Source organism: Gymnoscopelus microlampas (genome assembly GCF_963454915.1).
Source record: "Gymnoscopelus microlampas genome assembly, chromosome: 3".
NCBI lineage: Eukaryota > Metazoa > Chordata > Actinopteri > Myctophiformes > Myctophidae > Gymnoscopelus > Gymnoscopelus microlampas.
In genome coordinates, this window is record NC_139940.1 from 22,880,312 (window position 1) to 22,890,272 (window position 9,961).

A 9,961-nucleotide genomic window follows, 5' to 3' on the forward strand; every position below is an offset into this window, starting at 1 on the left:
CAGCTATGGCCGCCCCCTTCAGCTGGACTTCTTCAGCCGTCTGATCCAGTGGCGTGCACAGACATTTTGAGGGGCAGGTGCTCAAGTAAATTATACTTTTTTTTGTTTACTTGGTCTGCTCTTTTTTCCCTCTACACCTATACCTCTTTGCCAAAAATAGCCGATCTACAAGCCCACAACGCCTCGCAGCGCGAGGCGTTGTGGGCTTGTAGATCGCCTATTTTTGGCTAAAGTTCTCCTCAGAAAAGGGATGCTAGGTTTCGAGTGGTTATGGTAAAAAGAAAAATCATATCACGTAAAGATTTGGCGGACCCCCTGTAGTAACTCTGAGGACCCCCTAGGGGTCCCGGACCCCGTGTTGAAGACCGTTGTAAACATTTTTTTTCCAAAAGGGCACTTTTGGTCAAGAGGGCAAAGGGCAGGTGCTGTAGCACCACCTAGAGTCTATCTGTGCACGTCCCTGGTCTGAGCTGCACATTGGGTCCAGACCAAGGGTTCTCTTACAGCATGCAGTTCCTACTAGTGGCCCAGCAGATGTCGCTATTTCACCTTCTACCGGTCGCAATACAATATACTTTTATACAAGGTTTTGGGCTGACTTTACACTTGATTTTATTACCTTAGTAAACATTTTCATAAACACTTAATGTTTTCAATCGCTAGTTTAAAGCCTTTTTAAAATCATCATGATATGCGTTTAGTAAATCATGGTCTCATTCATTTTCAAATTAATGATAAAGTAGGGTATGTTTCTAGTGTTTCTAGACTACTGGTTCTACCGAGTGAGGACTATGTCTATGGTTCAGACCTAGATCTATGAGCTTTGCGTCGAGCTATGCAGGAAGTATGGTGCTGAATGCCAAGCTGTAGCTGTCAGGTGAGAAAGGGCGGTGTGAAGAGCCATGGCAATTGTGTCGTCGGTGGATCTATTTTGACAATATGCAAATTGCCATGGGTACAGTGTGGCAGGCAGCATGGAACAAATGTACTAGTCCCTAGTCAACCTCTCAAAGCATTTGCTGACAATTGAGGTGACAGAGACAGCTCTCCAGTCATTCAGACACGTTAAAACTTGGAGTGCTTGGGGACACCAGCCACAATGGTGGACATCTTGAAGCCTGCGGGGACCACAGCCTGGGAGAGGGAGAGGTTGAAAATATCCACAAACACTCACGCCAGCTGGTCCACACATGCTCTGAGGACACAGGCTGGGATGCCATAAGTGTGTGTGAGAGAGACTAGGGACAGCATGTGGGCGTGGAGGGGTGTGTGTGTGTGTGTGTGTGTGTGTGTGTGTGTGTGTGTGTGTGTGTGTGTGTGTGTGTGTGTGTGTGTGTGTGTGTGTGTGTGTGTGTGTGTGTGTGTGTGCGTGCACGTGCGCGCGTGTGCGTGCGTGCGTGTGCGTACGTGCGGCATGCGTGCGTGCATGTGTGCGTGCAAAGAATTAAAGAGGGTGAGTTAAAGATTTACCAAAAAACAGGCAGGAAGAGAAAGACAGATGAGAAATAGGGTTGGATAGATTGGAATGCCTTATAATCAAGGCAACATGATTGCTAATAATTCCGATAACTGCAGTTTTGGCCTGTATTTGATTTGACTTGAGTTGCAACGTGAATGTATGTTTATGTACTTGAAGCTGGGAGTAGATCAGTAGGTTTCTACTAGACATTGACCTCACCCCGCCTTTATACCCGTCAGTGCGCCTTTGGCTAAATATCATTGAGAGCTTTAACTTGATTGAACTCTTTAATTCTGTTCTCATTGGCTCCTGGCCCACCTAATTATTATTCCAATTAAACTTCTGACAGTATAACAGTATATTTATCATCACTGTGTAGTTGAAATCTTCAATATAAACTGGAAAGGAATTTGGGTTGAATCTTTGGCACATTTCATCCATCAATTTAATTTTATTTCTGGCAGACAGGCACTATATGTTAAATTCAGTTGTGCTTATGTCAGCGCCAGCCTTGACATTTCTTACTGAAAATAGACAGATTATATACATTTTTAATTCAGAGACTTTGAGTGAGCACTTTCATATGGCATTATCCTAAATGAAGACGATTAATTTTGACACATTTCAGTTTCAGCTTGACTCAGTCCTAGAAGAATAGGAAACAAGTTATTAAATCCATTTTAAGCACTACTGAATGTCTGACTAAAAGCCATTTTCCCAAATCTGTCATTGCTCATTGGCATGTGCTTGTGCCCATTAAATTCTTAGACTTTTGGATGTAGTTATAAATATTTCCTACATACACTGTATGGCTTACATATACTGAACAGACATAGGCTGTTTGGTGGACCCTTTTGGTGCAAGACACTAGCACGCAACTAAGTGTAAATCACCCGAAAGTCCCTGATGCCAGCAGTATGGTATCATGCCTGAACGCACGCACGCACACGCACACACACACACACACACACACACACACACACACACACACACACACACACACACACACACACACACACACACATACTGTACTGCATGTGTGCGTGACATATTTTACATTTCAGGGATTTATCCATGGGTCTTATCCAGAGTGCCTCACAGTGAGTGCACAGGTGGGAGTGTAGTTGCTTGCGGAAATTTCCACAGAATGAATGGCTTTTGGTGGATTTAATTTATAGTGTGTGTGCACACACGTGCACACGCGCGCACAAACACACTACATATAATTGCACTCTCTCTGACAGTGCACATGAATGTTGTATACCTACTTATGTTACATTATTTGCATTATTTGTCAATATACCGTATGGTTACAACCGAGTGGCTCTAATTAAGATGATTTGACGTTTGATGCAGCTTGTTATTGTTTAATTTCCAGCACATCAGCAGCAGACGTCATAAAGACAGAGCTGCAGGTAAACCTGCCAAACCCAAATACAGTCCCTACAGCAAGCCACAGAAAGGTCTGAGCAAACAACCGGTGAGTCCCTTTAAGACTATCATAACAATATGTCTTTGTAGACGCAACAGCCACGACAATTGATTTTTTATTTTGTAGATAGATAAACATGTCAGCTCAAGAGCAATACTTATTTGTCAAAACATGACACCTACACTAACAAAATAATTGGTAGTAGAAGGATTTATCATTTATCATTCTAATTAAAGCCCTGATAGATTATCAACATTTCTTTGGAATTCAAAAATATGTTGCCATTATTTTGTCTTTAATTTTTTTGTCTAGATTTACAGTCTGGTACATTTACTAGGTACTATAAAAAGAAGGTCTGAGCCAAGCACTCTGAATGGTGTAATGCAGACTTGGGTCAAATACTATTTCAACATCATTATTTTTGTTGGTTTAATCTGTAAGGGGCACCTACCAAATGAGTGGGGGTTTACTAGGTAGAATGTCAGCCGCAGAAGACTGTTCTAAATTCACTATCACTCTCCCTATATTCATTTAACCCATTAAGACTGTGAAAGCATCCGTGATTTTAACCACTTTAACCATTTTTTTATACTTTGGTTATTCAAAAATAGCAGATATACAAGCTCACAGCGCGTCACTTCATGCCATGCTGTGAACTTGTAGATCTGCAATTTTTTAAACTCAAATCTTTGCTTCTGGGGGTCCCTGGAACAAACATATTTTAGATGGGGGTCAGCGTCCAAATTCAAATAATTTTGGGTGGTCCTTGACATGAAAAGGTTTGTGTCACTTGAGCAGAATAGGTCACTGTGACACTAACAACCAAGGTACAGTCACTGCTGCATCTGGTGTTTTATTAGACCTGCAGAACAGCACACCTCTGCAACTCAAATGTTGGGTGCCGTGTTGATCCCAGTATGACATGACTAACCACATAACTCATTAAAACCGGCAACGCACCTGTGTAACCACTTAAACCATTATTTTATACTGTACTTTGGCTATTCAAAAATAGCAGATATACAAGCTCATAGTGCATCACTTTGTGCATTATTATGAGCTTGTAGATCTGCTATTTTTGAAAAATCTTCATTTTCTTTTGGAAATCTTTGAATATATATATATATTTTCAAGCGAACATCTTTAACTCAAATCTTTGCTTGGGGGGGGGGGGGTCCCTGGAACAAATTATTTTCTGAATCGCTTGGTCTGGTGACGCTGTAGAAGGCGGGGTTTTCTCGGATGAAAATCTAACCACCAGCCCAATAGAAACAAAATTAAAATTCAGGCTGAGTGTCAGGCTAGGTCCATGGCCAAATACATATAATTTTGGGGGGTCCTTGACATGAAAAAGTTTGAGAACCACTGATTACTGTTAGGATTTAGAAGACATTAGAATCCCCAGAAGCAAAGATTTGAGTTACAAATGTTTGCTTAAAAAAATATATATTCAAAGATTTGCACAAAGTTCATTGCGCTATGACAAGGTCATGCCGCGTTATGAGCTTGTATATCTGCTATTTTTTAATAGCCAAAGAAATCTAAAATGACGCAGATGCTTTCCCGGTCTTAATGGGTTAAACCCGCTAGACTAAACTGACCTGAGTCGGCTGTTAGAGCTTTTTTCCATCTTCACAAAATCTCTTCACCAAAAACAACCGATATACAAGCTACACATTGCGTTGCGACATGTTGTGAGCTTAATGTTCCCTCCGGAATGTTCAAATAATTAAACAATAACAGTTTACTATTATAAGCATGTGCTCTTACTGAAATGGGTCACTGAGCAGTAAACCTTGCCCATTTGGTACTACTTCAAGCAGATTGAAATAAATGCAAAAAAAAACCTTTTGATCCGAGCCTAGAGTAATGGATAGAGGAGCAAATGTGGAGAAGCAAAGTCAGGCTGTGTGCCTGACTTTCCATCTTAGCTTCCTTGAAATGGCATCCATCACACCCACTGTTGGCTGAGACAAAATGCAGGGGTTAACAGTATGGGGGAAATTACTTTTCTGAAACCCATCATCGACTGAGTTAACGGAGACGAGGATCTTTGATGAGCAGAGAGTAAAGAATGCTTCCCATAGGGTAACAATGCCTCAGTCAGTGATTGATAACCCATGACAATTGCTGCCATTGCGTTGCTGTGAAACCTTAGCTTTCCCATTACTGATACAGAAGATTAAGTCAGATAACTTTGGTGGCCTTTGTAGATTTTTGTTTATTTGCTGAGATGGTTCTTTCTGTTCCACTTCTCATATTTATTTATTATGTACGTATTTATGTATTTCTCTTTTTGTTCTTTCTTTTCTCTGTGTAAAGAATGATTGCCCCCATAATCAGCAGTTATGCTTCAAATTGGCTTTGTTTCACACCACTGGACTTCATCATTAGTGTCCTGAAGTTATGTTTTAAAAGCCAGTTTGCTTGTTTGACTATTACACTGTGTGATTTAAGGATGGGATTGATTTTGTTTTGTTTTTATATATCTACTTTCTCCAGCAGGCAAAGTTGACCATTGGAAAGGACCTTTGCCAGCCTCTGACTTCACAGATCATGCCCGCACACCTGGCAGCAACACTTGCCGCAGCCCTGAGCAACGGATTCTCCCTCCGCTCCACACACACTACCAACCACGCCCCGACCACTACCCTCTTCCAAGCACAGACCCTCCAAGCGGCACTGCTTCGCCCGGCCCCTGGGCCCGTCAGGACCTCCCATCCGCAGCTTCTGTTCGCCCCCTATTGACCCGTCTGATATGGTGATATGCAGACCCCTCCCATCAAGAACCAACCACGAACTTAACCCCGGGGGGAAGGCTGAGGACGTTTGTTAGAATCCATGAACCTTCTGTATATCTGGGCTACCTTCATCCTCCATCATTCAGTGATGAGTGAAACATAAACATTTTGGGGATGCTACTGATTGTAACTTCTCCCTGCTTGGAAGATCTCTCAAGATCCACATTGACAGTCCACCATTTGAAGCTAAACTTGACTGCAGTCCAGAGGACTTTGAATTGGATTTATTTCTCTAATATATTTCTGATTTGGTAAAGCCCACTAAAAACCACCCTTCTCTTCAGCTATATCTGGGCAATGCGCATAGTGAAGTCATTTTGTGCGCCATTCAGGTGCCCATGGACTATACTGGATCCCTGGACCTGGACCTGTATTTTACCGCAATAATGTACAAGACAAACCCTTGAACTATGCAGTGTCAATTAGTGTGCAATGCAAGGCACAATTTCAGCTCTAGCTAAATGTGGTAGGGATGTACTGTACTATGTAGGCTACTATTTGTAAAGACACAGTGTGGCACTAACATCATTGCTTTAGTGGAGGTTACCATCACTCATAGTTTAACAGGCTGTTTATGATTAGAAAACAAGTCCTTTGCTGTATGCACTTTAAAGCCTGATTTATGATACTGTGACAGTGTCATGCGAAAAGATAATGTATTTTCAATTGAAAACACAACACCTTTTTTTGTTGAAATGATACGTTATTTTTGCCAAGCAACACGTCACATGACACTTTGTCACGGAAGCATAAATGAGGTTCAAGCCTCTCCTCAGTTGATGTCTACATTAGATGGCTAGACTGTGTTAGATGGTAAGAGTTTGTGTTGTGTTATCTCTTGCATAATGTGTTTGTATTTGTCATACAGTAATTGTGTGTGTGTGTGTGTGTGTGTGTGTGTGTGTGTGTGTGTGTGTGTGTGTGTGTGTGTGTGTGTGTGTGTGTGTGTGTGTGTGTGTGTGTGTGTGTGTGTGTGTGTGTGTGTGTGTGTGTGCGTGTGCATGTGCGCGTCAACATAGGCCAATTTTTTGGTGAAAACTTTTGGACATTAAACCAATTAATTGGTGAGACGTGTCTAATTGGGACAAAGTGTATGTTCCCAGTTTGATGTTACTACAATTTAATAAGGGTAAGATTGTGAGACATGGAATGAATGAAACAGTCAATGTAGTGTGCATGAGTGTGTTTATGTGTGTGTGCGTACAGAAGTGATTGTAAGCTTTCCATCCATCATAAGCCATCCTAGTTGATATCTAGCACACATTATCACTGACAATGTCTTGGGTCAGAGGGACCACTGAGGCTTGTGTATATTACCTGTCAATGTGTATAAGGTGAACAATTTCAAATAAAAGAGTCCTACTTTGTTAATTTTTGGTCATTCTGTGTAGATCAACGGCATTTGTACCATCAACTTTAGAGGTAGATATCTGTGGTAGACATTCAGGCTAATATAAAGTGCTATGGGAAAATTCATCTAGGAAATGATATATCTATGAATTGGGAGTGCACCCAACACATGTATACTAAAATTTCTCTTTGGAGCACAGGTCTCCGCCAGGCCAGGTAACTTCTTGTGGGCCAGCAGAATTGAAAAAAACGCAACATGGTGGAAAACTTGTCAGGTGGAATTGGGCGTGGCTTATTTGGGGAGTTGTGTAATAATCCAAGGAATCCAAGGGAAACATAATTTGTCAAAAACAAACATTTGGCGAAACTTCCGCTTTTGGCCGTCCGGCCTGGCGGAGACAATAAGTACACACACTTAGATGTATCTGATGTATAACAACTGATGATGGGTGAGCTGTTAGCGCGGTGGCAGCCAAACCTTCAGTTTGGTTGCCACCGCAATGTATGCATACACACACACTTACACAAACACGCACACGCACACATACACATAAAGGTGCACAAACAAACACACTGTTGTTTAAAACCTGCTATCTCACCTCCAATGGAAATAACATTTGACAAATGCAGATCCTGTATGTCTCAGAAGAATCCAGTTCAACACGATACCATAAGTCATCAGACACATTAAACCCAGTTGTTCAGTCTGTGAACTTTTCCATGAACCCATAAGCTTATCCATCTATCAACAGTTAGGAGGATATCGTCCCCCAAAAAGCTCCCAGTGCATTCCCTCAACTTGGCCGTCCATCCAGAGGAGGAAGCTTATTTCCAGAGCCCAGCTCCCACACCAAAACGAATGCAGCAGTCGATGTGATGGCCAGGGTAGCAGGCAGCTCAGTGAGGGGGATCCCTGGCGTGGCCACCATCTTGCTCCCATTTACCCCCTCCCCTTGAACAATAATCGCAAACATCTGTAAGTGGGATGCGGAGCTCCTCTGTCTGCTGTTCCTCAGAGCTATCGGCAGAATGTCATCGACTGACTCTAGTTCTGTCAGAGGGGAAAACAGATAGCACACCCTGAAGCTGAATGTCAGAAAAGAAAGCTTTGGAATGTAGATAGATTAGAGCTGAGTATACACCTGGCTTCAATCCAGGCATGGGGCAGTTCCCAGCTATTGGCTAGTTGATGACTAGCATTGATTGTTGCGTCAGGAAGAGCTGAAATTGAGCAAACCTTAGCTTTTAATAGAGTGGTAGCTGTGTTTCAGACAATAGCACAATGAACAGTTGATGAGTTCAATTATAAGATATCCACCATCTTAGAAATAAGGCAGTGACAAAATGATTGCTATGAAATGAGAACAAAATGACTTTTGAGGTTATCAATCTTGAGCCCTCTTCTTCTTTAGTTAGGAAAATGTAATATTTATCAGCTTAGTTGTATTCTATTTTATGGCAATTAATATGAGGGACCATTTAACAAAACAAACTAACAAAAACATTGATAAAGCTAAAATCAACATAACTACAGATGAATTACAGTGGTACATTTGAGCCAAGAAGTTAGTAGTAATTAGTAATAGTTCACTGCTAGAGATCAGAATGTCTTTGAATGAATTTATAACCAAAAGAAAACATTTTACTTACACCTTTGTTTGAATGCAATTGTCATCTGGCATTCACATCTCCATTTCTCAAACAGAACGTATCAGTGTTGTGAAGGCCCTATAGGCCTTATGTCTGTGATGGCCTGCTTCCGCTTCCTAATGGTCTGGCCCCTCCCACCTCATTGAGTGATTGGTTTCACTTGCTTAATGATTATATAGATATTAACTTGTGATTGACAGCACAGCCCTGTGACACCTTGTTCTGAGACAATATGTGATGTGTGTAGCATGGGACTGTGTTACCTGGATATTTGAGTTACCCCCTAGTTTGGTTGAATGTGCATGTTCTATTCGCACTCTCATTGGCTTTGTAAAGAGAGTTGGACACTTTCTAAGTTATCAGGTACTCAAGCTCACTGCATGGACAGATACAGTTTCCCGTTACGTGCCCGAGCTAGAGTGCCTTAATGACAGCATTTCTTATGATCAAGCAATCAGACAACGTATTGTGTGTTGTGGAGTCTGTATGTACCTGAGTGCAGTTACATCAGTAAAGTCTGCTAAAATTAAGAATCTTTGCCGTGCCCGTCATTACCCACACCTCTACATCCAGCAGCAGGACAATATCTACATTCATGTCAGAGGAATAACTAAATTATTAAAAAGTGGTTATCGACATCCAACAAAAAAAATAAAAATAAAAATAAATGCCTGAACAGACATATGAATCCAACCATAGACCAACCATGGCCCAACCAGCCCAGCCAATCAGAGGCTACAGTAAGTATTTCTCTGGCCAAGCCCGGACATACTGACTTGTGATTCAGACCCTCCATTACTGGAATTGATGGTGTAGGATTTGCCTGACCACATGAGACTACCTTCTTGGAGCCTTTATAAGCTGGACGATTTCAAGATGGCTATCTCTTTCTCCCCCTTGACAGGTCGATGTAGTGCTATTTTAAGTGGGGGAGAGCACCTTTAACGCATGTGCACATGCTCATGCACACAATATGAAAACATTGCAACAGCGCGCCTTGACCAATATGAAAGCTTTTGGCATTACATACATTATAAATAGCTTTGAAATGTGAATTATATCAATACTGTATATGATATGTATGACAAAACAAATGTGAGCAGAATAGCCTATGGTAACAAGTGGCAAAGGGTGCAATTTGTTAAAAAGCACAGATGGTTTCTTTTCTTCCTTTTTTTCCTAGCCTGTGTTTGTGTAAGATATGAAACTTCCAACTATACTGAAAACTGGCCAATGAATTAACCACTGAATGGGGTATAGGGATGTTTG

General features: G+C 41.5%; 1 protein-coding gene across 5 annotated transcripts in view; it reads left to right on the plus strand.

Annotated features, from left to right (window-relative positions):
- The window catches only part of znf385d (zinc finger protein 385D), a 57,314-nt gene extending 50,273 nt beyond the window's left edge, over nucleotides 1-7,041 (plus strand). For 3 of the 5 annotated variants that reach the window (XM_084052635.1, XM_084052637.1, XM_084052638.1), the window contains 2 exons: nucleotides 2,838-2,939; nucleotides 5,394-7,041. In XM_084052635.1, coding sequence (XP_083908761.1) covers nucleotides 2,838-2,939; nucleotides 5,394-5,639 — 348 coding nt within the window. In that variant the 3' untranslated portion in view covers nucleotides 5,640-7,041. The remainder of the gene's footprint in view (nucleotides 1-2,837; nucleotides 2,940-5,393) is intronic. The other 2 variants (XM_084052636.1, XM_084052639.1) reach the window with 1 other exon arrangement.
- The last annotated feature ends 2,920 nt before the right edge of the window (nucleotides 7,042-9,961 follow it).